The 25,617-nt window shown below is 49.5% G+C and overlaps 1 protein-coding gene across 2 annotated transcripts in view; it reads left to right on the forward strand.

The window, feature by feature from the left end:
* Positions 1 to 25,617, forward strand: part of KCNMA1 (potassium calcium-activated channel subfamily M alpha 1) — a 711,162-nt gene that overhangs the window by 191,080 nt on the left and 494,465 nt on the right. For both annotated transcript variants that reach the window (XM_004426905.3, XM_087431991.1), the window contains exon 2: positions 19,688 to 19,849. In XM_004426905.3, the coding sequence (XP_004426962.1) occupies positions 19,688 to 19,849 (162 nt within the window). The remainder of the gene's footprint in view (positions 1 to 19,687; positions 19,850 to 25,617) is intronic.

Raw genomic sequence — 25,617 nt, forward strand, 5'->3', positions numbered from 1 at the left:
CTGAGAAGCCCCTTGCCAGTGTCTCCCAGTGAGAACAGGACCAGTGGAGCCAGGATGGGGAAAAGCTAAGTCTCCTTAATTTATTCATTGACTTTTGTTTTAGACCGAAAAATAAGCACGTGCTTTTTGCCAAAACCAGCCCTGGGGCAGGAATCCAGCAAAACATCACATTAATTAGGTAATCTAATTTCCAAAGAGAGACCCCAGCTCAAGCACCCACCAGCTAGCAGTGATGAGAAAAGGATCATAGAGCTGGGGCCTGTCATTCCCCTAAAGTTCATATGGACACCCACCAAGGTTAAGGCTTGGCCAGAGCTTCATCTGTCCTCAGACTAGAACGTTTTAGGACTGTGTGTATGTGTGAAACTCTCGTATCTGTGATGGTGAGAAACACACAGTCTGTGGAAAGAATGCTACAGACTGGGTGCTTAAAATGACAGAAATGTATTCTTTCACAGTTCTGGAGGCCAGAAGTCCAAGATCAAGGATCTGCAGGACCAGGCTCCCTCTGACACTATCGGGGAGAATCCTTCCTTGTCTCTTCCTGGCTTCTGGTGGTGGCTGTCCATTGTTGGAGTTCCGTGGCTTGCAGCTGCATCACACCAGTCTCTGCTTCTGCCATCACATGGCCTTCTTCCTGTGTCTCTGTCTTCACATGGCACTCTTCTCCCTGTGTCTCTTTCTCCTCCTCTTGTGAGGACACTAGTCATATTGGATTAAGGGCTCACTTAATTACATTTGCAAAGACCCTATTTCCAAATAAAGTTACATTCACAGGTAACGGGTGTAGGACTTATATCTTTTTGGGAGAGACAACGCAACCCATGACAGGTGCCTTGCCTTATGCTAGGGAGATGGGTCAGGGTTTCCTCTGCCAGTGTGAGGAAGTAGACAAGTTGGGGCTCTCCTGGGAATCAGGTCCTTGGAAGGAGGAGGAAACCTCAGGTGGAGAACTTAAGCCTTGAAGGTCCTTTTTTTAGGTCACTGATTCTCAAAGTGGGGTCCCCAGACTAGCAGCATCAGCATCAGCTGAGAACTTGTGAGAAATGTAAATTCTTAGGCCCCATTCTAGACCTATTGAATCAGAAACTCTGGGGTGGGGCTCAGCAATCTCTGTTTTAACAAGTCTTCCAAGTGATTCTGATGCACACTAAAGTTTGAGAACCATTCCTCTAAGTTCTTGCCTTTTATCCTCACTACAGCACTTGCTAATGGGGTTGCCTGTGGATACTGGTAGATGTTTTGGGTTCAAGTAGAATCTTCTGTTGTCAGTGAGTTTGGGAAGCACTGTATTGGTCTAAGTCAAACAAGTTCCTTGACCAAAGGATAGTTCTGAGCTTTTGATATGCTTTATGTACTGAAGGTTGAAAATTTCCAGGAAGGAGAACAGTAGCATTTCCAGATTTCATTGATAAATGAACTGTCCTTTTTGTGTGGAGTATTCCATTGGACTGGCATTCTTAAGAGTGTACACTGGGAAACACTGCTCTTGTCTGCATATCCAGACAGTCAACAGATTTTTATGAATCACCTTCTAAGAACCAGGCCCTGTGCTGGGGGAATACATCAGTGAAAAAGACATAGTTTCTCTCTCCATGATCTTACAGTCTAGTGCAGGAGCTGGCAAACTACAGGCCGCGGGCCAAGTCTGGCCTGCCATCTGTTTTTGTGTGGCCTGTGAGCTGAGAATGGTTTTTACAGTTTTTAAAAAGTTGAAAAAAATTTTAAATGAAGGATATTTCATGAATCTGAAAATTATGTGAAATTCAAATTTCAGTGTCCGTAAATAAAATTTTATTGGAACATAACCACTCTCATCTGTTTACATATTGTCTGTAGCCACTTTTGCTCTATGATAACGGAGTTGAGTAGTTGCTCATATGGCATAGAGCCATATGGCATAGAGCCCACGGAACCTAAAATATTGACTGTCTGACCCTTTACAGAAACAATTTGCCGACCCCTGGTCTAGTGAAAGAAAGAGATGCTGACCAGGTTTTTGCAGGTGCCTTGAATGTTATGGAGGAGGAATGCGAGGACCACACCACTGATGGTGGTGGTGGTGGTAGAGGTTGGGGAGGGGTGTTGGGAGGCTTTCTGGAGAAAGATCTTGAAGATGAGTAGAAAGTCTGGAATGTGACTGAATGGAAAAGGTTGTTCCAGGCAAAGGAAATAGAATGTGCCCATCCATGAGTCAGAAAAGAGGACCACTCATTGAAGGGATGGAAGAAAGTCCAGTATGGCCAGAGCAGAAGAAAGGTGAGGCTGCGAGTGGTTTGATACGTGACCAGACACCAGGCAAAGACCAGACACGCAAGAGCACCTTTGAAGGCCGTGCTGAGGGTTTTGAACTCTACCCTAAGAGCAGTGGGGCGTCACTGAAGGGTTTCAGCACAGGAATGACACGAGTGGTCTAAATTTTGAGGTCTCTCTGGCTTCAGTGTGGAGAATGGCTGGGCGACTGGAGCAGGAGTGGCTACTGCACAAATAATTATGAAGCTTAGCAGTCAGCCAGCGGAGAAAAGGTGGGGATGGAGAGAAGTGAGTGGATCTGAGATGTAAAGGCTCTCTGTGATGTTCATCCTCCCTGCTGGGCCCTTGTGTGCTCCTCGACAACCAAAAGAACCTTGTTTCCTAGGGGCTGGGCCTGCATCCTCTCAGACCCTGATTTATTAATAAGCATTGATTGCTTGTTGCACACCTACTACCTATCCTTAGGCACAGTGCTAGATGTAGATATAAAAATATATATTTATAATTTATAGATGCAAGAATTAAAAAGACCCGGTTTCTGACCTCAAGGTTTTTAGCTGGGGGAATGATGGATATATCCACAGTGCTTGAATGTAATGAGGGCTAATAACCAGAGGAACAAGTAATACGCCAAAGGGACAAAGAGGAAGTGTTGAGCTAACACCGCTGGGAGATGTTAATTCTAATTAAGAAATCTGGAGAGGCTTCATGGCGGAGGTGGCTTTTAAGGTGCATCTTGAAGAATGTGTAGGATTTGGAAAGGGGGGAGAGGTAATTAATCTAACATGAGCACAATGATGGACTTGTGACAGTGTGAGGTATGTACAGGGCAGGACTAGGGGAGTGGCTGGAATGAGTGATAAGTGGAGGCTTATGGAGGGCAAAGAGGTGGTCCTGGGGCTCCCGAGCTGGTTTGGAAACTTGACCCAGACCCCTGGCTGCTTAGTGTTCTCACCATCGTAATCCAGGCTGTGCTGAGACCATGAGTAACTCTCGGGAGTGGATTGACAGGGCAGCAGAGGCTCACTCTTTCTCTGATGGTCAGGACCCTGCCCACCTCATTTCATGACCTCCCAAGGCAGGTACAAACCATGAAACACATCCGCCTCCCCATGACCTTGTTTATAGGCAGAGCCCTTAACCTGGGCCAACAGCAAACTGTTGTATCAACAAGTCCTCTTGGGTTTCTTGCCCGTCCATCCTATGACTCTTTCTAATTGCCTTTGACTTCTGCTTCCAACTTTCTCCTTCTGACTGGTGCTTGGCCCTTGGCTGTGCCCCAAGACCAATTTTCTGGTTCTTGGTCCTGTTGTCCAGGGCTGTGATGCAGAGTTATTTCTGTCCTATGTCAGAAGATACTTAATAAATATGGGTGATGATGATGAGTCCCTTAAGAATAGTTTGGCTGATTTATTTTTAAAAGCCTTTTTAAAAATAGTGAAATAAATACACAGAAAAGTATATAAAACATAAAAGTACAAACTAGTGGATAATCATGAGAAAATCCGTGTAACTACCAGCTGGGTTAAGACAGAATATTGCCAGTCTCCCCAGAGCTTCTCCAAGTGTGCTTTCTCCTTGGCTGGCTTCTTACCTTTGATGTATCAAGGCTAAGAAATCTGAGTAAAAATGATCTCTGTCTAGCTTCTGGTCAGAAAAGCAGCTACAGAACGAGAAGAGAAACAGACAGAGACATGGGATTGGGGCAACAATCTGACCTTTCTTCTAGAGCTGCCCATACAAAGGAGGTGCCATCTCTACACGTTCTAGGGGCTGGCCTGAGGGTTTTTCTGGCAACATGGGGCTCAGGTGACGGCTGCAGTGCTCCACGGGGAGCCCTGTCCTGCGGGGCACTTAGATCGTCACGTTAAGAGACTTCTGAGATTTAAAAGAAGCTTCCCCTCTCATGTTACCTTTGTCTCGGTGCCCACCTGGTGTGGCCTTTCCCTCTAGAGGGATTGTCCAGGGGAGATCGTGGGTCCTTAGGCAAGAATGTGGCAGAACCGACGACAGTTCAGTAATAATTCATTAGTAAACTTGACATTCAGGTCACAGCCATTTTTGCAAACTGCGTTTTCTAGCAATTATCTTGGGATCCCTTCTGGTTGCAGTCTGTATTCGTGGAAGGAGGCCAGTCTGAACAGGCAGGAGGGAAAAGCAATCTCCATCGGAAGAGAAGGCTGAAAGACTTCTCTTCCAGGAGAAAGGTGTGCACTTTTCGCGATTTCAATTGTTGAATCACTTGTCCTGGTAGCTCTCCAATACTTATACTGGGTGCATTGCAACCAGACTTGCAAATTCAGAAAATTCGGAGGAGAGAGGGATGCTGTAGGGAGGGAGGCCCCTGTGTGTGCAAGTGTGTGGGCAAGACCTTTTGGCTTCCTGTTGGCTCGTGTTCTCTATCTGATCTCATCTTGGACTGGACCTGCCACTTTGTCAAGTGTGCCCTCCTGAGCAAGGTCTGGAGACCAGGAAAGGGTGTGGGTGCCCCTGGGAGTAGCGAGCTGAGGTCCAGACACTTGGTGTGCTCTGTCTGGGTGGAAAACCTCATCTGAAGCCAGACTGAATCACACCAGTTTCTACGACATTCCTCAACCATGTTAGGCAAAAGAGTCCCCTGCTGACAAGCTGGGGTAGAAGGAAACCTGATATAATTTTGGAAAAACCGTCTTTGAGAAAGAAGGTTCTCACAGCTGCTGAGCCTCTCGCCGACATCCAGGGTTGGAGTGGTCCCAGGCCTCCGGGAGGAGATTGATGGGTCCAGGGGGGCCAAGTAGAGAGCTGAGGCTTTGCAGTGCCGGGGTGCTCGCCATTCCTAGCTCCCTCAGGGAGTGAGAAGGAGAAGGAGAAGTAGTCGCCTAAACCTGGTAGAAATGGAAGTCCTCTCTCCTCTCCCCCAGCTGTTGAATTATTGTTATTATTTCACATTAGCAGCCAGTCCAGACTTTCTTGTATTTGGCTGCTGGGTTGGAAACCTAGATGGAAACTAGGATTGTGGGAGCCCAGGAGCATAGGAGGCTGAGGTTTCGGAGCCTAGCCAGGCCTCCCAAGGGGGTGCAGAATCGTAGTGCAGGGAGACAGGCAGCTCTTGGGAGCCTGGAGGTCTGACCCTGGGCCCCCATGCTGGGCGGCTGTTAGCATTGCTCGGTCCTGCATGCATCTATAACCTGGCCATCTTTCTCCCTCTTGAGGTCTCTCTCACTTGCTAGGCCTTGGTTTCCTGAATGGGGTCATATTATGCATTGGGAAAGGCAGTGGGACGACATAATTGCGACAGCTCTTTTGACCTGAAGCCAAACCCCATCCCCAAGTTCAGCAAATGAAAGAGGCAAAAAAATGTTCATTTGGTGAGATCTATAGGCGTGTACTGGATTAGGTCTTAAATCATGGTGGAAATTTTCCTGGAACAAGACAAATCCTTTTGTAAACAAGAACATTCATCTTTCTTTGACTGATGTGCCTGGTGAGGCATGTGCCTTTCAGAAGCCCCGTGACATCCGATCTTGTTTGGGAGTTGGTGTTTGTATTTGAAAATGTACCTGCACTGAAGAACAGCAATTTTGGAGCCAGTGCTTGGTTCACGCTTCAAGTCATGGAAACTGGCCTGGTTTAGCCAGGATGTCAGTGGTGCGGGCGAAAGGGCTTGCTTTTCCAGTGCCTACTGAGCAGTAGGCATTTACTCAATCAGTACATCTCTATTAATCACTTGCTGTATGCCAGACACACTGGGTATAAAAAAATGGGCTTTGACTTCAAGGAGCTTTCAGGCTAATTGGGGCAATATGACATGCATGGATAAAAAGACAGCTGAGGCCGCCTGCCAGTGCCTGTCCAGTGTTGAGTGAGGGGACTGGAGTGTGGGCCCGGGAGTTAGGACAGGGAGAGCTGCAGGCGGCTATAGCCAGGGAGAGGGCTTCACCAGACCCCTGGGTTTGATTGAGGGGGATGAAGATGGGTAGAGAGCAATGGAGAGGGCGTCCCAGGAGTGGGAACAGCTGGCACAAAGGTGTGCAGGTAAGGAGGACCAAATCAGGTCAGAGAAATCTGGTGGGAGAGCAGGCTCAATGAGGAGCAGGGAGGGTGGCAGGCAGGCCTGAAGACCAGGCCTGGAGGGGTTTGAGTTCTGTGCTATGGGCAGTGAGGACTGGGGAAGATTTTGAGATTCCAGAAAATATGAAGAGAGTAAAATCAAAGCAGAACAAATAGACAGAATTGGTTTAATCATTCTTTTTTTTTTTTGCTGAGGAAGATTTACCCCGAGCTAACATCCGTTGCCAATCCTCCTCTTTTTTCGCTTGAGGAAGATTAGCCCTGAGCTAACATCTGTGCCAGTCTTTCCTCTATTTTTTTGCATGTGGGACACTGCCGGAGCATGGCTGGTGAGTGGAGTAGGTCCAAGCCCAGGATCTGAACCTCTGAAGCCTGGGCCACCGAAGTGGAGCGCACAGAACTTGAACCACTCGGCCACGGGGCTGGGCCTTGTTTAATCATTCTTTTAACACCTTATTAAGTCTCCACTGTGTGCCAGGCACTGTTTCCGGCTCTGAGGATGTGGAGGGAGCAAGTCGGGCCAAGACCCTGCCCTCCTGGAGCTTCCACTGTTGTGAAAGTTGACAGAGAATAAGCACACCGTGTATGAGGTTAGGTAGTGGTAAGTGTTATGAGGGAAAGTGCACAAGCTAAGAGGATGAAAGCGATCTGTTTCATCCAGGGCATGGAGCTCTTACTTAGATTGTTAGTGAGTTACTCAGATTGTTAGTGAGTTACTCAGCTTTTTATCCATGTTACTTCTGTCTGTTGACTTGGAGGGCAATATTCAGCCACAAGCAGTTCATCCCAGCTGCTGTCTATTGGTAAATTCTCCCTGCTTGCCTCCTGAATGGTTTGGGCCACGGCAACAATTGCGGGTTTCCGGGGAGGTTGTTTTAGTTCTGTGCGTTTCCCGCTGTAGAAGTAGTGAGGGCTTCCAAACTCAGCAGTGAGGATGGGAACTTGGGCCCCTTGGTGTGGCCTTGACCCCTGGCAGCTGGTGCCTCCCTCCTCTCTGCTCTCTGGGCCAGTGCTAGCTGAGCTGTTGGAGCCTGAGGGAACTTGCCTCCATTCCTCTGGCCCTACATTTGCTGGCCCCAAGTCTGACCCCGATTGATGTGACAGACACACCCTCAGCACCATGTAGTGGGCCTGGCCACTATGAGCTTGGCCTCTCTGGGCCTTAAGTTGCCCTCTGTAGAATGTGGACTAGGTGAGTGGTTCCTAGACTTTCCATGGGACAGTCAATTAAACTTTAAAAAACATAGAGAATATCACAGGGTTGCCAGCTTTTTATTTTGACAAGCGAAGACATAAAAAAGAAACTGTCAAATGCCAGCTCTGCCATCATTGTCATTTCATTAAAAGGGCATGTTAATACCCAAAAAAGGAGTGATGACATAATGTCAAAGAAAAGGACACTTCTTCCCTGGAGAAGAGTTTCGGCCGTCTTTCACTCACACGTGTACGTTACATTGTGCTGCTGCTTTGCATTTCCAAACTCCATGCTGGGCGGTGCTGTTCCATGACCCAACACGCATGGACCGCGGGCCCACAGGGGCTGTGAGCCAACCTCCCAGGATCCTTTGCTATGGAAAGCAAGACCCCACCTGGGCCAGGTCTTCTTCCCTATCCACAGATGGCGATACTCTCCCTTCCTTCTTCTGCTTCTCCCTCCTTGACCCTTCCACTGTCTGTCTCTCTCAGTAACTCCTCTCTGGAAGTGGGGACATTCCAGATTGTCCCAGGCTGCTTTTCGGGAGCTGGGAGAACCTGGGAGAGAGGAAGAGCCCGTGACCTCACTGATCAGATGCACTGGTCCCTCAGCCATCTGAACTCCTCGTCCTTGGGTAGCATTCAGTGGTTCTCCAACCATGTTCACGTGCTTTTTTAGACTCTATTTGCCTTTTTCCCCAATACTTTGAGTCATAAAAGTTACCACAGCCATTGTATGGAGATTCTCCCTTCTTTTATGAAAATGAGGGGTGGATTTCCTGTGGGTCTTAGATATCCGTATCCAGCCTGTCTTGACTAGAAACAAAATTTGGCCTCCACTTTGGTGAAGTGGGCAGATGAGATTTGCTGTCTGGAAAATATGGATTCACATCCTGATCAACCTTTATTAGCTGTGGGACCTTGGGCAGATCATTGTCCAAGGTCGTACAAGTGCATAGTCTGACACTTAGCTATTAATAATAACTGCTGTTTGCTGAGCCCTCACCACGTGCTTTGCATACATTGTCATGGTTGACCCTCACAGATACTCTCTGAGGAAGATCTTTGTAAGCCTACTTTTCCAATGAGGAAACTGAAGCTAGATTGGGGTGGAGTGACATGCTCTAGGTCACACAGCTTGTAAGAGGGGAAGCCAGGAATAAGACTCAGACTCTCAGGCAATGACACTTGTGCCTCCCACACTTCTCGTGCCATCTCTCATCCACGTGGGGCTATACACAGTCTCTTGTATGAACAAGCTGTGTTTCCTTGAAAAGGCCCACACCCTTCTATGACCGTACGCTCCTCCTTTCTAAGGGGAGGGAACCAGACCTCATAATTCTAAGGTCCCTCGCGGCTCTGACCTCTACAGCTTTGTGACTCTGAGAGTCATTTCATTTTTAAAAAAGAAACGAAATGTTTTTTGAAGGGATTTGAGTGATCTCCTTGAAACAAGTAGTCATGCTAGATTGCCTTCCCATAAAGTACAAGATTCTTCCTACAAGGAAAAGCGATTTATATTGAGCTCCCTGGGCCTCAGTGGGATTTGCAAGGCCACTGTACTAACCGTAGACCTTCAAAGAGCCTCTGTGCCTCAGTTGTTCATCTTTAAAATGGAGAAATAATGCCTAACTTGCAATATTATTAACAGGATTAGCTGAGCTCACAAAAGACATTCAGAAATTTGCATCCATTATTAATCCTCCCGAACTTCTGGCCCTGCCTCAGCCTTGCCTGGTGTGATTATAAGTTATCCCTCGATTGGAAAACAAATGTGATTTTTGTCTTCTGACTGGGCCCCTGTGATGGTTTTCTTGGCTAGGTGGTTCCTGAGCTGTTCCCTAGCACAGAGCAGGCTGCCCTGCAGACTGGCAGCTCAGCCACCACCTCTTTGCAGGTGAGCAGGCCAACTTGGACCCTGCCCGGCTCACTCTGGCTGAGGGATCAGAGCTGAGGTCTCCACTAATCCAATTTCACGTCCCTGAGGCCCAGATAGTGAACTCTGGACTGTCACTCATATCTTCCCATTTTATGAAGCTAATTGAAAGAGAAGGAGATCATTATTTTGCAAATTTGGTATATTGGCCGAGATATATGCGTTAGTCCTGAAAGTTTGGGGTTGACTTATTAATTTTAAGCAGCAAATGTGGCCATTTGAGAACATATCTCATCACAGGATATTATGTCTAATGGGTCATTCTGTTTCCAGATTAGAACCCCCTCCTGTAGGCCATTTCTCCAACTCCCTATCCATACATGGCTGATTAGAACCAGATTTAGATGTCTGTACTACGAAATGTTGTCATTTAGAAGCCATAGGGTATAAGAGGATTGTTTCGGTAGTAGTAACAAACAGCATTTTATAAGGAGCTCCCATCTCTTCGTATGTTTGCCTATCCCGAGGCATCAAGGACTAGGAGAAAAACATGGCCTCTAGTCTTAGAATAGACTGGATTTAAATTTCAGCTCTGCCACTTACGAGATGAGTGATCTTGGAATTACTCAGCCTCTCTGAGCCCCGTAACATTCCTACCTTGCAGGCTTGTCGTGAGGATTAAATAAGATGCCGTAAAACCACCAAGTAGAGAACATGGCGCATAGATGCAGGAGGGAGTCAAGCGTTTCCTGAGGGCCAGCCGACCCCCTGGGTGCTCAGGAGACTGGTGGGCAGCTCAGAGCGTGGCCCTGAGAAGAGCCTGGAGGGACCTCCATCCTCTCCCATTCCACACTGCCAGACACGTGTGAGTGAGGGACTTACAATCCAGACCTGAGGTCACGCGGTTTCAGAGCCAGACAGAACCTTAGGGAGCATTTACACAGCCCCTTTAACTTTGAGACGAAACCTGAGGCACAAAGATGGTAAGCAGCTCGTTAAAGGTCACATGGCCTCTTTCTGCGTCACTGTTTTCTCCCACAAAGACTTATGAAGAGCGGGTGTTCATACACAGCACAGGGATGCTCCTAGGAGTGGGACTCTGGATGGTGCACCCAGGTAGCAAGAGCTAAAAATGCCTGTGATCGTGAAATATCTTACGAGACCCAGTAAACTCGGATGGTTTTCCAACATCCCAGAACAATTGCTATATCCACACTTCTTTTTAAGCTCCTGTGGCCTGAATCTGTGGACACTGTGCCCCTTTCCTGGAGGTGTAGCCTGTAGTTAGCGAACAGGTGGCTACCATGTGGGTTCATCTGACACAAATGTGGTTCCCCCTTGTACATGCGGGGTCCCAGGGGATGGATGGGGAGGCTGCAAGGTGCAAGGGAGGCTCTGACCTTCCAGGGAGGGGTTGGATAAGCAGAACTTCCCAAGGGCAGAAACCAACTATGCCACCCCATCCCACCAGCTCCACGTGGGGCCTGGGTCCTCTGCTGCCCTGTCTCCCCTGCCCCCGAGTATCAGAGCAGCCACCTCCTCCCTCCTCTCCCTTTGCAGAACTCTTGCCATGAAAATCCCAGTTGGTGGTGCCCATGTTATGCTTTATTTGCTTGAGCTGCTTTAGGTAATCGGCCTAATCCCTAATATGCAGGATTATTTGTACCTGGGAGAATCCCGCAGCCACCCGCCCAGGATGGGGAAGAGGCTGTGGGGAGAGTTTCCTCCTGGCCTGTTTGGCAGGAGTGGGGGTGGCTGGAAGACCCTTCCCGGCATTTAGGCCTGGGCAGAGGGGCCAGGAGAGAGGCCCACATGGAGGTACTAGAAGCCCCATGAGTTTGTAGGTTTTGAAGTTCAGGCATTTCTGGGTCTTAGGCCAAACTGTGCCACAGAATGTCATAATCATTGCCATGAAATAAAGCATCTTTTACAAGCTAAAATGGGCCTATGGAGTTTTACTCAGTGGATTTCAAACTTTTTTTCTGCAGAAAACCCCTTCACTCAGATACAGTCTAGCACAGAACCTTAATAGGTAAAAACTCCTCAGTGCAGAGATGCCTTAATTTTCCTAGGGGCCAGGGGCCTTGCCTCCTCTGTGCTCCCTTGCTAACCTCCTAAGGCACCTCACAGAATACACACCACTGGGCTCCAAGGAACAGAACACTATGGGTTTAACCTACTGCTCCCCTTCTTTTCTTAGATGAGGACTTTGCTCAGAGAGGTTAGGTGACTGGGCAAGGCCACACAGCCTGTCCCTGGCAGAGCCAGGCCTAACTTTCAGCCCAGAGCTCTTCACTCTGCCACCATCCCTCTAACAGGAGAGAAAAGCTCTTGCTTTGTGCTCAGTTGAGGGCAGCTGCATGCAGGGGCTGCTGGGTCAGTTTTGACAGATGAGAAGGGGCAGGGAGAGGGAGGAGAGGCTGCTGGGGACGGGGCAAGGGTGAGAGTTCCAGGCAGATCGAAGGAATAACCCAGAAGCAGAATCTGTCAATGCCAACTCGGGAGAAATGGCTTTCTGATGTCAACCAGGGAAATTTGAGGACAAAGTAGGCCTGTGAGACGTGAGGGGAGGGCAGATGGAGGCCTCCTGGTCCTTCTTTCCCCCGCAGCCCCTGGAAGTGGAGCACGGGGGAAATGTCCCATGGTACCAAGGCCCTGGGCAGAGGGTCCGGGCGTGGCCTTCCAGGGATGGAAGGTGCTCCTGGCCCCTACTCTGGTCCCAGAGGGATTAGGGGAGGTGGTTCCCTATTGGAACCCACCCCACCCGGGTGCCACAGACCGTCGGTGCAGGCCAGGATTGCCTCCCAGGGCATCAGAGTGCTCAGGACCGCTGGGCAGAGCAGGCAGGCGTTAAGGCCCTCTGACGAGGCGGACGGCGCCGAGGGAGGCCACATCTTCTCCTTTGGTGGCATCTGCCTAGAGAACCTCAGTGCTTAGCAGGAGGGTTTCACAGCCTGTCAGCTCTGCCATGTTCATTTCCGATTCGATGCTCTGCTCTATGAAGGATGATTTATGGTTCCGAGCTGGTTCTTGGCTGAGAAGGGAACCTCTGTCCTTGATTTAACCGCCCTCTCAAGGCACAGGGACCCTGAAGAAGGGTGTCTGAGGTGCACGCAGTACCCAGACGTGGGATGAACTGAGTGCTCGTGCTGATAATAAACCTTTCGCCAACACTTTGTGATAGTCCGTAATCCTTGCGCACGCGTCGCCCCATTTGCTCCTCATGCTGTCCCTGGAAGGACGTCAGGACAGGTACTTGTCTCTTTCTGGTGTCAGACAGCTGGGTTTAAATTCTGACTGTGTCTTCCTGGACCAGCTACTTAACCCCTTGTCTGCAAGTGAGTGTATTTGTACCCATGTCTAGAGTTATTGGGCCCATGCTCGAAAACGGTAGCCAGTATTATTATCATCACCACTGATTAGTATTAGTATCTGTTCTAGATATTGTGCATGCCAAGAATTGACTCCCATTTGCTGCAGCTCTCCTTTCTCCTTCCCTCCCTCCTTTGCTTTCTTTACCCTTCCTTCCTACGTTTCACCAAGATGTGTCAAGTGCTTACTTTGAGCTTATAATCTTTCGTTGTTGAGGATCCAGCAGTGAGCAAAAGAGACGAAAATTCTTTCCCTCATGGAGCTTACAGACAATAAAAGATGATTACAGTATGCAGACTACTAGATGGTGGTATAAATGCTCAGAGGAGGCACAGAGCATGGATGGGGAGTGATCAGGGTGGGGTGGGGTGTCATTTTCAGTGTGGTGGCAGGGAAGCTCTCACAAAGACCTGAGTGAGACGCGGCAGCAGCAGTGTGGATATCTGGGGCAGGGGGAGCAACCAGTGCAATCAGCCCAAGATGGCAGTGGGCCTGGAACATTCTGGCGGCACAAGGAGGCCAAGGGAGCTGAAATGAGTTAGTGAGAGACTTGTAGGGTGATGGGCAGGAGGGGGACAGAGGGGTGGGTTGGAGTGTGTGAAGTATGACTTGTCCTCTGAGTGAGACCAGAAGCCACGGGGAGGGTGTCAGCCCAGCAGTGACAGGATCTGACATACATTTTTTTGTTGTTGTTGGTGAGGATGATTGACCCCGCATTAACATCTGTTGCTAATTGTCCTCTTTTTGCTTGATGAAGATGGTCCCTGGGCTAACATCTGTGCCCATCTTCCTCTATTTTGTGTGTGGGACGCTGCCACAGCATGGCTTGATGAGCAATGTGTAGGTCTGTGCCTGGGATCTGAACCCAAGAACCCCTGGCTGCCAAAGCAGAGCCTGTGACCTTAACTCACTACACCACCGGGCTGGGCCCTGGCATACATTTTTAAGAGTAGTTTTCCTCCCAGATGATCACTTCAACAGCTTCCCAGATCTGGGATGAGGAGCCAGTGTCCACAGAACTGAGATGTAATTAAAGCCAAGACAGACTTGGAGCTTTGGAGGTGGGGGCAGCCCTGGCAGGGAGCAGTGAGGGGACTCTGGAGTCCTCTGGCAGCTGGCCCCCCCATCCCTGATGCAGTCACCCAGCAGGTGTGGTGCCCAGGGTGACCTTGGCACCTGGTTCGGCCTGACAGGTGTTGGTGCAAATGTGCCTAGGGGGTGAGTGAGCCCATCGGGCAGGAGCAGGTGTGGCGGCGCCTCACAGGGAGGGTGTGGCCAGCATGGCAGGCCTCCTGGCAGGACTTGGCAATTCCAACATCCTGTTGGGGTGCAGGTGGATTACCAGGGCCCCTCCCTGCAAGGTGCAGCTGGGTGGGGATCTGAGAGTTGAGCCACATGCTCTGCGAGGCCTGGCTTTGGGGAATGGGACCCCTTTCTCCAGAGCAGCACTGCTTCCTGCTCAGAACCAGGCCATCCTTGCCCATCTTTCATAAAGTAGTTGGTATTTTCAGAAAGTGCTGTGTTCCCCCTTACCAGATTACAAGGCAGGACTCATCTCTATTTACAGAAGAGGCTTTGAGAAATGAAATGACTTGTCCAAGGCCATCCAGAAAAGCTGGACTTGGACTTGGGTATCTTTCCATCCTCAGAGAGATCATCCTACCGCATCACAGACTTGAAGTTCCCAGTATACTGGGTCCAACTCAGGAAGGACTAGAGACAGGGCAACAGCCCAGATCTGAGGACTGGGGACTGTGGGGTCCTGGGATTGAACGGGCTTGCTCTCCAGCACTGGGCCAGGGCAGCTCCCACTTCTAGGGTAGGCTGGGCCCTTTGAAGACAAGAAGGGTTACCCTGCAGAGCCCCACACCCAAACCCGCTGGTAGCAGGCCACGTGGAGGCTTCTGCTGGTCTTAGGAACACCTGGACTCCAGGTTGCAGGCTGGTGTGGTAGAGGGAACTGCCTGTGATTGATGGGTTCCCTTGGGCTAGATTTGGAGGAATCATCCTGTCAGAGAGACAACAAGAGATGGGAGAAATAGAGCCCAGTGGCAGTTTATGTCTTGGCTCTGTGGTCACCTGGCTGGGCTGGGTGGCAGTGGGCATGTGGCTTCCTCCCAGGCCCTCAGTGTTCCCATCTGTAAAGTGAGGGGGGTTGGCATGTGAAGGGATTGCTGAGGTCCCTTCTCAGGCTTTGGGCTTTGATCTGGTGGTTCAGGGAAAATGCCCAAACATCCGACAGGTACGTGCTCTGTATAGTGAGTACAAGGGACTGTGGTCCTGTTGGGCCCTAGGCCACAGGTGACACAGGACGTATGAGGCCTTCTGTGGCCATGTCAACAGAAGGTCACTGAGGGGAACGCCAGTAAAAGGAATGGGGAAAAGGCAAAAAAGGGTTGAGGCCATGAGCCTGTGAGAGGCTGCCCGTGTGGGTGGGCGGTAGGAGGGGACTGCCGGCCACTCTGCTCTCTGGGGTCCCCCTAGATACCTGTACCCTGCAGCCCTCCTCACCCTCTGGTCTGGGCACTGTCCCCAGGAGGCAGCTGTAGTCTGTTTTACACAAGACCCTGGTGGGGAGAGAGGGCAGGGCTGGAGGGAAGAATGGCTTCCAAAGCAAGACTGAGCCTCTTTCTCAGGGGGATGGCTACAGCCAGGCCTCCACCTTCCAGGACACCCCCAGGCCCCACCCAGTCTCACCTCTTCCCTGCTCCTCCCTCCTCCATGTTCCTCTTCCTCACAAGGCATCCTTTTCTCCATTTCGGAGAATCTCTGGTGGCCTGTCTGTGACCAGGGTAGCTAGAACCTGCAGCTGGTGGGGTTTCTCTCTCTGACACACACACACACACACACACACACACACACACACACACACGCACAGTGATTTCCTGGAGGATGAGTAGGGGTCAGGGCCAGGTCTCTCCTGACATGGGGGTAGCCTGTCTGACCTTGCTCAGAAGTCCTCCCTGTGTAGGGGCTCGGTCCTTCTCTGCAGTGGGAAGTGGAAGATTTAGGGGTGGAGGGACGCCCACTTTGCTATTCAGAACAAAGCTCTGGTTCCCCCTGAGGCAGTGTCCTGTGCAGCACAGGAGAGAGCATTGTACTGGGACCCAGGAGGCAGCCTCTCTCTGGTCCTCAGCCTCATCTCGAATGGGAGGTTGATCTGATGGAGTTTAGAGTCAGAAGGGATCTAAGAGTCACCCGGTCCAGGGCTCACTTAGTGTAGGAATCCCTGCCCCAGCTGTCCTGGAGGGAGTGCCACACAGATCCTGCTGGAAGCCCTCAAGTTGGGGCATGTGAGCTCCCAGGGGTCCATTGCCTATATGAAGGGTCATAGCCATTAGAACCTACACTCATTTATCCTTTATGCTGTAATTATTTATTAAGGTTTCACTTTGGTCAAGTGTCCCTCCCAGGGCGACCAATCGATGAAGTGGTATGGCTTTAACTGAATATCCTTAGAGGTAACAGTCCCATCAATGGGTGCTCTGTCTCGGCACCTCTAACTGCCACATGCTGAGCACTGTGCGTTGCTTATTTCACTTATACTTCGCCACCACCTTGATGGGGTTGGCACGCCTACCCCCCTGTCACATGGAGGAGGCTGAGGCTCCTGAACTGACTTGCCTGCGGTAGCCAGCTTGTAAGTGGCGGAGCAGACCTAAGCCCAGATGGGCTCTCTGCCTCCAGCTCAAGCTCTCAGCCTCTGTGCCTTCCCCTGAGAAATGCCTGCTCTCAGTTGCCCTGTCTGTAAAATGGGGAGAATTCCACCTGCCTGTTGGATTTAGTATAAGTTCTAAGCGAGATAATGCATAGAAAACACTTAATTGTTAGCTGCTGGCACCCAGTTCTGGCTTAATAAATGGGGCCGATCACTATTACATAATGGGCTGTGCCCCTTACCACCGCCCCTGCCTCCCTCGGGTATCCCCAGCAAGGCCAGAACCTCTCTGGGCCTCTGCTGTCTTTTCTCCGGAGTATGGGGTTACAATACCTGCTCCCGGTGAGGGATGCTTTGGCCAAAGTGAGGTCAGAGATGGACAGGGCCTTTCCCTTCAGGCCAAGGAGCGCTAACCTGGCCGCTGGCATCAGGCTTTGCAGAGCTCCCGCCCTCTCCTCATTCTCGCCTCCACTCCCCCAGTCCTGCCTCCCACATGTGGTAATTAAGCTCACGACATCTAGTGTAAGCAAATAATAACAAGGGTGTTATCTCCCTTTCGTCTGTGTGTTTCCTTGCCTATCATAAAGTAATTAAAATAATGAATGCCGTGTGAACAATCCGTAAGAGAACTGGTGCGAGCGTTATCTGCCATATACCTCTTGTGCTGCGAAGTTTTGAAGCCTTGAAACCACGTACGGAGAGCGCTCCCTGCCTCCCAGCCGTCTTCATGCCGTTCCCTCCTCCAGGGTCGGCCAGGTGGCTGCTGTGCCTGAGGAACAGAGAGCTAGCCCTCCAGGACCCAGGCTGTGGGCGTGGACCAGTTCAGAAGCATCCCTGAGGGGCACTGCTCAAAAGGAAACACAAAAGCCTCTGATTTGCGGGCCTTCTCCCTTCCCTGATCTCTTCTCGGTCCACCCCACATTCTCTGGTTCTGAAAGAAGCAGGTGGTTCTGTGCCTGGGTGAAGGGCGAGGCCAGGAGAGAGCTGGGGTTAAGATCCTTGTCCCATGTCAGTTCAGGGCAGGGATGATCAAGCCATGCCAGGATGATTAGGAGCAGTGGCTCTCAAAGTGGGGTTCCCAGACCAGCAGCATCAGCATTACCTGGGAACTTGTTGGAAATGCTAGTTTGAGGTGGGGCCCAGTACTCTGTGTTTTAACCAGCCCTCCAGGTGGTTCTGATGCCCATTCAAGTTTGAGAATCACTGCTAGAGTGTCAGTGCCTCGAGGAGAAGTGGGAGGTGGGGGACTAATTAATCGAACATGTATTATGTGCCACTGGGCACTGGTTAATCCCTGCAGTGCCCATGAGGCAGGCAATAGTGGCCCCGTCTTACGGGGGAGGTCCCACAGGGGTGGGAGAACTGAATCCACATCTTCAGTTACTGAGGCTGCCTTGGTCAGGGCCTCCGTGTCTTCCAGGTCACCCACCTGTGCAGTCTTCACGTGGCCAAGACTTGGGGTCCTAACAGCCCACTGAGACTGTCCTTAGACTTGGGCAGAATGCTCCACGGATGTCAGCAGGCAGCCCCCAAATATGCCCGCCCTGTGTGCCCCACCCCCTGTCCGGCATCCTCTTGGACTGTTTTAGCTCTGTGGGGCCCAATACACCTGGAAATAAAACATGAGCACCAGTGTTGCTTCTCTCTTCCCAGCTTCCCTGAGCCAGGGGAGGCCGGAGTGGGAGGACCAGGGGTCAGGAGCAGCTTTCTGCCGGCCTGCAGTTCTCCAAGAGGACGACCTCCCAGCTCTCCTCTCCTCACTGCCCACCCACTGCAGGCAGAGATTTTCACCTCTGTCCTTGGTCTTCCCCCCTTCCCCCCAAATCGCCGTGATCTCCAGTGTCAGTTTGGTTTGGAAATTAATTCTGGCTTTTAAATGATGAACATACTTGCTGGCGTCTTTTTGAACATCTGTATCTACAGAAATCGTTAGTGGGTATTTGAGTAGAGGGCCCCATTAAATTTAAATTTTAGGTAACTAATGAATAAGTTTTTAGTATAAAGTGTGTACTGTGTGATGTTTGAGGCATACTTATACTAAAAAGGTATTTGTTGTTTGTCTGAAATTCAAATTTCTCTGGGTGTCGTGTATTTTATTCAGCCACCCTGAGCCCAGGCTCTGTGGTCAGTGAGGGGCTTAACTCATAACCCTTTTTATTCATTCATTCATGTTTATTGAGCCAACTATATTCCAGGCGCTCTTTTAGGCACTTGGGATACAGCATTTGGGGGAGGCAGACTGTAAATGAAGTAAGTGAGTGAATTATAGAGTGTATTAGAGGTTTTAAGCGCTATGGGGAAAAATAAGGTGGAAAGGTGGTACTGTTGTAAGGCAGAGTTACAACTTTAAAAGGGTAGCCAGAGAAGACTTCATTGAAAAGGTGATATTTGAGCAAAGACTTGAGGGAGGTGAGGGAGCAGGCTGTTGACTCTCTGTGGGAGAAGACTATTCCAGGCAGAGGGCGCATTGCATGCAAAAGTGTACAATTTAGGGTCCTTTGTGGGGCTCAGTTATCTGACGAGTTCAGCCTTCTTTCCTCAAGCACATTCTAAGCCACGAAAGGGAATGTATTGTCTCCTGTAACTGAAAAGGTCTGGTGTGGATTTCAGGTGCAGCTGGATTCAGGCATTCAAATGATGACATCAGTATTCTGTCACTTCTCCTACTTTCCTCTGTGGCGGCTTCATTCTTAGGGAAGAGTAGAGTCCTACTCTTTCCAGCAAAAGTCCCAGGCTTGAGTCATATTGGGTTGGTGTGGGTCACGTGACCATCCCTGGCCCCATCACTACTGCCAGGGGGATGGAATAGTCTGACTGACATTCTTGATTCCCGGAGCCAGCGTGGGCCGATTAGTCCCTTTTGAATCACACAGACCTAGATGAGGATAAGGGGATTTCCTCAGGAAAGACAGGGTGTTCCTGTGAGAAGGGCTCAAAGGCTGGGCAGGCAGACCACAGCACGCCGACCCACCTCCCTCCCAGCCACTCTGTGACCCCAGCAGGATGCTTCCTTTTCTGAGCTTTGTGATTTTTTTTCTTTAAAACAGGAAGAGAATAATCTCATTCTTTCTTTCACAAAGATATTTTGAGGAAATAAAAGATTCTTTTAAAAAAGATTAAAAAAAATATCAAAGCCCTATCCGTCTGTTCTCCCCTACCCCTGTACATTCAAGCCAGTTCCCACCTCAGCCTGGACCCTTCTGGCTTTGATTCTTTTGGGTGGGGTTGTATTTTTTAAATCCTCTTGGTCTCTATGTCTCAACTCTTGTTCTCTCTGTTGCCAGGAGGCCCAGAAGATTAACAATGGCTCAAGCCAGGCGGATGGCACTCTCAAGCCAGTGGACGAAAAGGAGGAGGCGGTGGCAGCCGAGGTCGGCTGGATGACCTCCGTGAAGGACTGGGCGGGGGTGATGATATCGGCCCAGACACTGACTGGTAGAGTCCTGGTGAGTCCCCAGCTCCCTCTTCACACGAGGAGCCCCTGCTGTCTGGTCCTCGATTGCCTTGTTTATAGGGACGTGATGTTTTGCTGGGTCTTCTCCAGGCCTCTGGCTGTTGGGAGGTGGGGGTGAACAGGGAGTGCTCCATATGGTCATGGAGGACAGGCTGGGTTCTTCATGCACATCTAAGCTAGTGGTTTGTGGAGGGATTTGCAGAGAGTGGGCCGGTGTCCGGGGAGAGAGGGTCTTTTGGGGAAGGATCCATGGAGTTCTGCATGCGTGTGTGTGTGTGTTTGTGTGTGTGTGTTTGCTGGCCTTCTGGGGATGCTACTGTTGTCCTCTGGCATCATGTAGAGAGCCCTTTTTGGGACAGTTTCCTAATCTCCTGCCCTATGTGACCTGGATGCCGCCCACAGTGGAAATCCTCAGTCATGCTGGTGGTGAAACTTGTTGGCAGCCCACCTGTGGCTGCCTGGCCCCGTGTTTGGTGCATTGCTCATATGAATGCACCATATGCGTGTGATGGAATGAATGGGGATGCCTTGATGGCTGGGAAGATCAGGCAGAGATGCTGGAAAATAGATGTCAGCACCCTCAACGTTTCTTGGCAAAAACTCAGTGAGGAGGTGACTGTAGCTTATTTCTGATGAGGCTGTCTCCTAGCCCCATCTGTAGCCAGGGCTCGTCCTGCCCCTTCTCTGTGCACTTCCTGCCTTCTCTCTGATCTGCTTGTATAGAGCTTGGCTTCACTGGCTGGTCTCATGAGCTTCTGGTTCTTGACAAGGATCATGGGTAGGACAAGCATATAGTGATCGACCATCCCAGTTTGCCTGGGACTGAGGAGTACCTGGGACATGAGTCTTTCAGTGCAAAGACCAGGAAAGTCCTGGGCAAACAGGCACGAATTGGTCACTCTGAACAGGCTATGTTCCTGCCACGTGTGGGCCCTCCCCTGAGGTAGCCATGTATACCAGCTTTCTTGGGTCTGCTTTGAGTCAGGAGTTTCCCTGAGAAGGATGTTGCATTCAAAATGATTTCTCGTTATAATTGTGGAAGCTGTTTTGTGTGGTCTGCCCTTGCTGGGCCTGAAGCTTGGGCTCAGTCAAGAGTCATTTGGCTCGTAGATGGAATGAATGGGGATGCCCTGATGGCTGGGAGGATCAGGCAGAGATGCTGGAAAATAGATGTCAGCACCCTCAAAGTTTCATGGCAAAAACTCAATGAGGAGGTGACTGTAGCTGTAGGGAGGTAGTGAAAATTTCACCCATCAGAATCCTTCTTGGGGAGAATTCTACATTATGTTTGGGGGGATAAATATCTCACAAATGGCTTGAGGGAAGGAGTAAGACACTGAATGCCATGCTTGAGTCAAAAAGGTGGCGGCCAAACAGCCTTTAAAGAGGACAGGGTTCCGTTAACTGAGAGACCAGTCCTGAGCTGAGCCTTCTGAAGAGTCTAGACATGAAGCCATGGCTGACATCAATTGGTGGCAAAATAGAAAGGGGAGAAATTTAAAGTTGGGATTTTGGAGGAGGAGGAGAGAGAGACTGGTGAGGCCAGTTGCTGCACGAGGAAGACAGAGGGGGGATGATCTGGGTTCGTGGGACCCAGGAGAGACTGGGCAGCACTGAGGGTCTAATGAGGAATTGAAGGTGGCTTGTTCTGGCCTGTGCTGTGTAACCACCATCCTTGTCTCCCCTCCTGATTCTTCAGTAAAGTCTCCATTGCTCTTTATGCTTGTATATGAGTGGATTCTATGTGGGAAACTTAAAGACATTGAATTCTGGATCTTGGCATTCATTCACATGGGGTAAAGTGGAGGCAGTGCATTCTACAGGTGGTGACGGTGGATGAGGAACAGCAGGCAGTTTGTTGCACAGATATGACGCCTGTTGCTTCCATGTGGCCATTGTAAACAGTTCTAATTATCTTCATCAGCATTAACCAAGAATTACTGAGCACCAATTCTGGGCCAGGTGTTTTTTTTCAGCCCTGTGGAAAACAAGAATGATCTTGATTCCATTGCACCGTAAGTGGAAGTTTTTGAAGGAATGTCTGGAGGAGAAATGCTATGTGTACAAGCATTGTGTATGTGTGTGTGTGTAGGGGGATGGCTGAGTCTGGGGAAGTAGGGGGGATCATGAAAGCCTTTGGAGGGAGGAAAGCCTTTGAGCTGAAACTTCTGTTTCAAGATGAATTGAACACACGCTTTATGATAGAGATGATATAAAAAATGAAAACATAGTCGAGCTTGAAAAGAAGAAAGAAACCACTTAGTGTGTCAGAAGCTGAGAAGAATACCTAATAAAACAGAAAGGGTTTGAGTTGAGTTTTGAAATGTGAGTTAGGATCTTGAAAGTCAAAGGAGAGGGAATCCTTCCAGAGTGAGGGAATAGCAGGAGCAGAGAACGGGCATGGTGCATTGGGGGAAGGACGCCCGCACTGCGCGTGCAGAGGCACCCGAGGGGAAGTAAGACTGCGAAGGTGGGCTGCAGACAGCTTGTCACCTCTTCAAATGCCAAGCTAAAGAATTCAGACTGGATTTTGTAGGGAAAGGAGATTTTGCGGGAGGGGTCTCAGGATTGGTGGTTGTGCAGAGAGATCTGGTGAATAAGCGGAGACAAGATCGGTGAGGCAGGAGCTCGGAGATGGTAGGATCTGTTAGGGTGGTGAGCTGCCAGCCCCTGTGACAGGATGAGAGAGGATTACTGCAGTGGCCCTAGTCAAGCAAGGCCTGAACTAACACAGAGCAGCGGAGGCCGGAAGGTGGATGTGGGTGATACTGTGGAAGAAGAACTCACAGGCCAAGTGCATCCAGCAGCCACCTCGATATTACTGCTAACAATTACATTATCAAGAGTCTTTTGTGAGCCAGGCACTATGCTAGGCCCTGTACATTATGATCAGTTTGAAGGCTAAGGACCATGTTGTATCCACGTGTGTCTCTCATTTTGCTGTTGTGTTGTAGGGGTTCATTACAAGGAAGCAAGCAAGCCAATCTTACCAATGAATTCATCTCTCTTTGACAGTTGAGAAAACCAAGACATAGGCAGGGCAGTGACTTGCTAAGAACATGCAGCCTCAAGTGACAGAACCAGGCTAGTACCTGCAGGCCTCCAGACTCCCTGTCTAGTGCTCTTTCTGTGTCATTACTTCCCAGTCGAAGATAATGCCTCTTCTTTTCTAAACCACTGCCAGTTGTCGCTTTGTCTGTGACATTTTGACATTACCATCTCTGAGCCAATTAAGTCTTGAGGCTGCTCGGCCTGGTTCTCTTAACATTTGCATAGACAAGCCTGGTCTGCGCAGGCCTCCTTGCCTGGGACTGCCCATGATGCCAGTTGCTCTCTGAATGTCTCCGTGGAGAAAATCCTGCCCCGGCTGCTCTGGTGCACTCAGCAGAGCAGGTCCCGCTGCATAGGAGCAGGCATCTCCGAGTTCCGGGCCCTACCTTCAGAACAGGCATCTCCTTTAGGAGAAGGCAGGTCCTGGCTCTGAGCAAGGAGCAGATTTCACACTGAAGTCTCGGTGCACAGGAGAAAGCAGCTCTGCCTGTTCAGAACCCAAAGCTATGTCTGTCTTGAGCTGTCCAAATGTTTATCCTTGCAACAATGGGACTAAAGCAAGACTAGACACCCGGCTGTTCAGAGTTTCCCTTTTCAATTTTTAATTTGTTTTCCTTGACGCACAGCTCAGGAACTTGGCTTCCACATCTGGGCCTGTTTCTCACCTGTCTCATTGTCACAGGTGAGAGTCTCAAAGGTGGGACATTGTGGGTAAGGCCCAGCTGGGGAAGGATTCACCAAGACAGCCTCAGGCTATCTGTAGACTCACCTGTTGTCTTGGGAACCTCAGGATCCATTTGACGAGCACACCATTCATTCACTAAGTGCTTATTTCTCCCCTGTACCAGGCACTGTTTTAGGCACTGGGCGTAAAGCAGTGAGCAACAGAGATCCAGGGTGTGAATTATTTATATTGATACACTGGATATAAAGTTGTAAAAAGTGACAAGTGATAGTCACCATTCATCAGTGCTTTTTATAGTTAACAGCCAGAGCTTCATTATCAAAGTGATAAAAATTCCTTGACCAGGTAGGTGTCAGAATAGCCTGTCTTTGCCTTGCCTCTCACTTCAGCACTCAGGCTCTGCTTCACGCGACAGCAGGGCTGGACAGACCTTCTCGCGGAGCGCATGGCTGAGCGACTCCGTGTCAGAGTGAACACCAGGCTGTCGAGGTGTTCGCTTCCTTACTGCTTCCTTTATCTTTTTTGTTTTTAATTTACAATATTTATTTTCTGATTATACAAAAAGTACATGCTTATTTCAAAATTCTGGAGTATACTGGAGAATTGCTGATAAATTCCACTTTGGGATTTCGAGTTGGCCCACACCGAGGGACATCTCAATGTGGCAGTACCTGTGATTGGGACACCTCTCAGCTGTGGGGGACTTTGTTCACTGCATCTCACATTATCCGCTTTCCGCAGAGACTCGGGGATGAATGGTGCTTTGGTCCAGGGTTTGCTCTGGTCCTCCTGGTAAACCCCCAGTGAACACTCGATCGGGAAGGGGACTGTGGCCCTCTTTTTATAGTGGCTGCTAGGAGCCAAATTCGTGGCCCACTGAAAATACACTGCGTCTCAGGTTTTTATTCTATATATTTACCTCTCCCTGGCTTTGTCTCCACGTCTCTTCTCTCATTTTCTCCTTGCCCTGATTTCCTCACTCTCCTATTTGAACTTTACATGTTACATATGTGGTTATGTGCTTCATACAGTTTTGTGAGCCAGATTAAATCCTTTGAAGAGTAAGGCAGTATATATATAAATAAAGAGGGCAAGAAACACACAGAGTAGGCTTTTGTGTCTTTTGGTTGTACTTTATAGAATCATAGGCCAAAATCAATATTAGAGATAGTCTAGTTCAGGGTTGGTAAGTTTTTCTCTAAAGGGCCAGATAGTAAATATTTTAGACTTTGCAGACCGTAGGGACTCTGTCACAACTACTCAATTCTGCCATTGTAGTTTGAAGGCAGCCACAGACATGTACCAGGTGTGACTGTGTTCCAGTAAAACTTTATTGACAAAAACAGGTGGTGGGCCAGATTTGTTTCATGAGCCATAGTTTGCTGACTCTTTCGTCTTGTTCAACTCCTTATTTTATAAATAAAGAAATTGAAAGGCAGAAATTGAAAGAAATTCCTTAGGAAGGAATTTCCTAAAATAATATAGCACAAAAGCAAGAGTACTAGAGAACCCATTTATAATGGGAAAAGTTATAGACACGCAGAGACACACACGGGTAAATACAGGCACACACGCTCACACCATCTCCATTAGCACCTTATGTCTGAGTATTCATATGTAATTTCCACCTTGACCTCAGTGACTGTCTCCCTAGGAAAACTATGTCTTGTGGCCAAGCAGGGCCTCACCTCAAGGTGTAAGCTGTGTTTACACTGCCTGGGCTGTACCTCAGCCCCTTTACAGATTCATGTTTTGTGCTGCTCTTCAAAGACTGATCTTGCCAATATAGCTATCAGCTCCTTGAGCAAAGATAGAGACCTTAGGGCCGGCCCCGTGGCTTAGCGGTTAAGCGCACGCTCCGCTGCTGGCAGCCCGGGTTCGGATCCCGGGCGCGCACCGATGCACCGCTTCTCTGGCCATGCTGAGGCCACGTCCCACATACAGCAACTAGAAGGATGTGCAACTATGACATACAACTATCTACTGGGGCTTTGGGGGAAAAAATAAATAAATAAAATTATTAA

The sequence above is a fragment of the Ceratotherium simum genome, chromosome 6 (assembly GCF_057802395.1).
Source record: "Ceratotherium simum simum isolate JZ-2026a chromosome 6, ASM5780239v1, whole genome shotgun sequence".
NCBI classification, from domain to species: Eukaryota; Metazoa; Chordata; class Mammalia; order Perissodactyla; family Rhinocerotidae; genus Ceratotherium; species Ceratotherium simum.